Genomic DNA, 5,000 nt, shown 5'->3' on the forward strand with positions numbered 1-5,000 from the left:
CTGTTTCCTCATTTTCTTTCTGCTTTGCATTCTCTCGCTCTGGTCCGCGTCGATCTTCCCGGCGTAGCCGTGTGACTCACGTTGATCTGTGTGTTCATTTGTTTATTTTGTTTTCTTACTGTCGGTGCTGACTTTCTGCGTCATTCGGTCAGATTTTAACTGTGATGTTTTGAGATGTATAAAGTCAGCACTGAAGTGTCATGTTATTATTTCCTCCACATCAGACATCCTTTTTCTCCCCTCTCCTTTTTTCCTTTTTGTCCTCCATCCCTCCCTCCTTCCCTCTCTCCTTCTCGTCCTCAGCAGTCCCTCAATGACAAGCGTAGAAAGAACCTCTTTTCCCGAAAGTTCCACTTCTACAAGAATAAGGAGACGAGCGAGCAGGAAACGAGCGATGTGGACCGTAAGTACGACAGAAAAGCGTTCGGATAGGCAGGTTAGGGAGACGCGGCACAGGGCCAGCAGGGGGCGCCACTCCACTGGATACAGCAGCCACGATACACATCAGTTCTGATGCTCTGTGGTATCAGTGGCTGCTGTATGCAGTGGTAGAAGCCTGTGTGTACAAGTAACCCATTGTGCTCTTGTGGTTGTTTTGGTCTCTCTCTCTCTCTCTCTCTCTCTCTCTCTCTCTCTCTCTCTCTCTCTCTCTCTCTCTCTTTCGTTAACTGATCAACAGGACAATCCAGGTGACACACTATCCAAAGGCCAGAGTAAGTGCAAGATGTTCCAGACGCACACGTTCTTCCTCTTCCTCTTCCTCCTCACTGTCCATCACCTCCTTCTGTCTCTGTCGCTCTCGAAGCTCATTACCACAGTCTCATTCCACGTAGTTTAACGTTTTCTGTTTAAAGATACGACTGTTTTGTTCTCGGGAATCACACACAAACACAAACGCTCGGTCCGTCAGTGTATAAAATACAAACAGATCTTTTCGCAAACACACAACATGTTTACGTGCATTTAAAGTCGTCGAATAATGGAAAAACTTGATCTCGGCGAACAGGTTTCATTTTTTACTTTTTTAAAAACGCAATTACTTTAAATCAGTTTATAGATTTGAGCTCACCAAAGTTTTGTTTTTATAACGTACATAATGTTCGATTTATATTAGGTTTTATACAACGTAATATAAATCAGTATGCGTTTGTTATTTGCATTTATTATGTTTGTGCTATGGGGGGCACGGTGGCTTAGTGGTTAGCACGTTCGCCTCACACCTCCAGGGTTGGGGTTCGATTCCTGCCTCCACCTTGTGTGTGTGGAGTTTGCATGTTCTCCCCGTGCCTCGGGGGTTTCCTCCGGGTACTCCGGTTTCCTCCCCCGGTCCAAAGACATGCATGGTAGGTTGATTGGCATCTCTGGAAAATTGTCCGTAGTGTGTGTGAGTGTGTGAGTGAATGAGAGTGTGTGTGTGTGCCCTGTGATGGGTTGGCACTCCGTCCAGGGTGTATCCTGCCTTGATGCCAGATGACGCCTGAGATAGGCACAGGCTCCCCGTGACCCGAGGTAGTTCGGATAAGCGGTAGAAAATTAATGAATTAATGAATGAATGTTTGTGCTATGTATAATATATAAGTATTTATATTTTATACATTTCACACGTTCACTCCTGGAAAAAGAAAGGGTTAAAAATGACATAAAAAAGGGTCATAAACGTTTACAAGAAAGCAAAAGAACGAGTCGTTCTGATCGTATCTCTATGTGATATCGAGCAGTTTAGACACTTCACAATTCACATCATGGGACAGTTTAGCGTTTCCTTGCTCTAACAGCTTCAGAACGATGTCACTGTTAGCTAAAGGCTTTTATTTAGGTGTGTTAATGCACCTGGGAAATGCTGTGACTTTCTGCCTGGACTTTTGCCCTGCTGGTGTAGAAGTGTGTTTTCTTTGTGCTGGGTTTACATGTGGGATTCTTCAAAGTTTTCTGCTTTGTCTATAAAATAAATAATGAAATAAATGCCAGGGATTTCCTTCCATCTGACTCAGTGTTTATTTGTCTGTGTGTGTTGGGGGTTTCACCATCTGTTCCCCCGTGTTGTGATTTCAGAGCATGTGACCTCTAATGCCAGTGATAGTGAAAGTAGTTACCGTAAGTTTTCCTTGTATTTTTCTCCCTTCCATGTCACTCGCCGTTCTCGCCTGCATGTCTGGCTTTACTTTTAACATCTCATGTTTTCTTACTCTCACACACACGTACACACACACACACACACACACACACACACACACTCGCACACAGGCTTTAATTCCATTTACTGCAGTTCATACGGTATCCAGCATCACGTTGGTACGTAGACGTGAAAAATCCACTCGTCCTTGTGCAGCTATAGTCGTCTGATTCAGAGTAAATAATGTCGTCTAATATCCCCTCTTTGGGAAGGGCACTGCAGTGAGGGAGGCTGAACGAATGCCCCAGGCTGGTCTCCATAGCAACAGAGCTTCCATGTTTTTCGTCCCTCTCTCTCTCTCTCTCTCTCTCTCTCTCTCTCTCTGTCTCTCTATCTGTCTCTCTCTCTCTCTCTCTAAATATATATATATCTGTCTCTCTCTTTATCTGTCTCTCTCTCTCTATTTGTCTCTCTCTCTCTATTTCTCTCTCTCTCTCTATCTGACTCTGTCTCTCTGTTTCTCTCTCTCTCTCTCTCTCTCTCTCTCTCTCTCTCTAAATATATATATATCTGTCTCTGTCTCTCTCTATAAATATATCTGTCTGTCTCTGTTCCTCCCTCTCTTCCCCCCCCCCCCTCTCTCTCTCTCTCTCTCTCTCTCTCTCTCTTCTGACTGACACACCAAGCAGTTAAACAGTTAGATCTGTGTCCCACATACTTACACAAACGACACGTTACATCACTCTGCTCTTTTTTACAAAACCCCTTCGTTCTAGTACTTGAAATTCGACAAAGGTAAAATCATGAGACCTCGAAATCTGAAATCTTCTGTCGTGTCCCGTTTGTCAGTTAGAGGGTCAGAGATAAAGATGACCGAACATGAAAGTTCAGGAAATATTATTCTTAATGGAGTATGATACAGTTGTCAGTAACCTGGAGGCTGAGTTGTCAATAAAACGCACACGATCGATTAAAAAAAAAAACTTATTCATCACCTGGCTGTTCTGCATGTGGCTAAAAGCTTTGATTGTAGGAACATTTTTTACCTCGCGTGGTAAGGGACGTCCGCTGGACGATCGATCTGTTGTCATGGTTAACGCAGTCATAGAGACTGAGACGTGCAGAATCTCCGTGCTGGAGATTTAGAGGCGATCGGAAGTGACCAGAGGAGCATGTTTAATCGTATCTGAAATGGACTTAACACAGTGCCTGATAATCATAAACACTCTACTAAACACTATAACACACAACATAAGACCAGGAGCGACGCTGTTCTTTCTAACCACCGTGTCGTTTACTCTCAGGCGGCCAGGAGGAATACGTACTGTCCTACGAGCCTGTGTGTCAGCAAGAAGGTGAGAAAATGAACTAATGTGTAATGCACATTTATTCCCATCCTCACAAGGCTGCTCTAATGATCGATTACAGCTGTAGAAATGCTGTGTATTGTATTTATACTTGAGTGTGTATGAGTTAAGTATTCTTTCCTTCTCTACAGTGAACTACACTCGTCCAGTCATCATCCTGGGGCCGATGAAGGACAGAGTTAATGATGATCTGATCTCCGAGTTCCCTGACAAATTTGGCTCCTGCGTTCCTCGTGAGTATCTCCAGGCTTCGTGGGTAATTCACAAGTCAAAGGCAATAAAACGTTTGATTAGAAGCTGAAACCTTGCCACTAAACCAGCGAGTCGTAAAGCACTAAACAGGACGGGTGCCATTACTTTCTGTAACGATCGACCTGGATGTAAACCGTGTTACTCTTCCCTCGTCTCAGATACGACGCGGCCGAAGCGGGACTACGAAATGGACGGCCGTGATTACCATTTCATGGTGTCTCGAGAGCAGATGGAGCGAGACATCCAGGAGCATAAGTTCATCGAGGCGGGCCAGTACAACAACCACCTTTACGGCACCAGCGTGCAGTCTGTACGCGAAGTGGCAGAAAACGTACGACGACTTTACTTTTACGAGCGGTATAAATCCTGTAGATATAAAATAAAGCACATAGGCAAGGCAAGGCAGGTTTATTTGTATAGCACATTTCATACACAAAGGTCATTCAAAGTGCTTTACATAGAAATTAGAAAACTATTTATAAGAGAGAAAAAAAAAGTATGTAAAAATAAGACGTACGATAAAATCATAATAAAAACAAAGAACAATTAAAGAAAATAAATGCGATTTCAATAAAAACAGTTTAAAATATGTTAAAAAGAATAAAACAGGAGTAAAAGTGATTTGGATAAAAAAGTGCAGTCAGTGTGAAGCAGCACAGTGATCATTTAGTAAATACAGAGTTAAACAGATGTGTTTTTAATCTTGATTTAAAAGTGTCTACTGTTGAAGCACATCTGATCTCTTATGGAAGCTGATTCCAGTTATAGGTGGCGTAATAAATAAACGCTGACGCACCTTGTTTTGAGTGAACCCTTGGTGTCTCTAACTGACCTGATCCTAATGATCTGAGTCGTCTGCTTGGTTTATATTCAATTAGCATATCTGTAATGTATTTCGGTCCAAAGCCATGAAGTGATTTATAAACGAGTAACAATACTTTAAAATCTATTCTATATGTAACTGGAAGCCAGTGTAAGGACCTGAGGATTGGAGTGATGTGCTCAGATTTTTTGGTTCTGGTCAGAATTCTGACAGCAGCGTTCTGTATGAGCTGCAGCTGTCTAATGGTCTTTTTGGGGATCCCAGTAAGGAGTCCATTGCAATAATCCACCCTGCTGGTGATAAAACAAAGGATCATAGGTTTTCCCTTCTCTTTATACCACAGCAGATTTAGTGCGATTTATTCCATAAATGTCCAAGAAAACATCACCGTATCTACGACGTCGTTTCTTTTAAATCTATCCGTGTCAGTCGTCTCCCTGTAAGT

The 5,000-nt window shown here is 42.7% G+C and overlaps 1 protein-coding gene across 13 annotated transcripts in view; it reads left to right on the forward strand.

Annotated features, from left to right (window-relative positions):
* dlg1b (discs large MAGUK scaffold protein 1b) overlaps positions 1-5,000 on the forward strand; it is an 81,102-nt gene that overhangs the window by 72,327 nt on the left and 3,775 nt on the right. For 4 of the 13 annotated variants that reach the window (XM_060868005.1, XM_060868032.1, XM_060868068.1 and 1 more), the window contains 5 exons: positions 304-403; positions 2,053-2,094; positions 3,418-3,468; positions 3,612-3,713; positions 3,891-4,063. In XM_060868005.1, coding sequence (XP_060723988.1) covers positions 304-403; positions 2,053-2,094; positions 3,418-3,468; positions 3,612-3,713; positions 3,891-4,063 — 468 coding nt within the window. Of the gene's footprint in view, positions 1-303; positions 404-679; positions 714-2,052; positions 2,095-3,417; positions 3,469-3,611; positions 3,714-3,890; positions 4,064-5,000 lie in introns of all 13 variants that reach the window. The other 9 variants (XM_060868023.1, XM_060868059.1, XM_060868085.1 and 6 more) reach the window with 3 other exon arrangements.

This window comes from Tachysurus vachellii, chromosome 1, assembly GCF_030014155.1.
Source record: "Tachysurus vachellii isolate PV-2020 chromosome 1, HZAU_Pvac_v1, whole genome shotgun sequence".
Taxonomy (NCBI): Eukaryota; Metazoa; Chordata; class Actinopteri; order Siluriformes; family Bagridae; genus Tachysurus; species Tachysurus vachellii.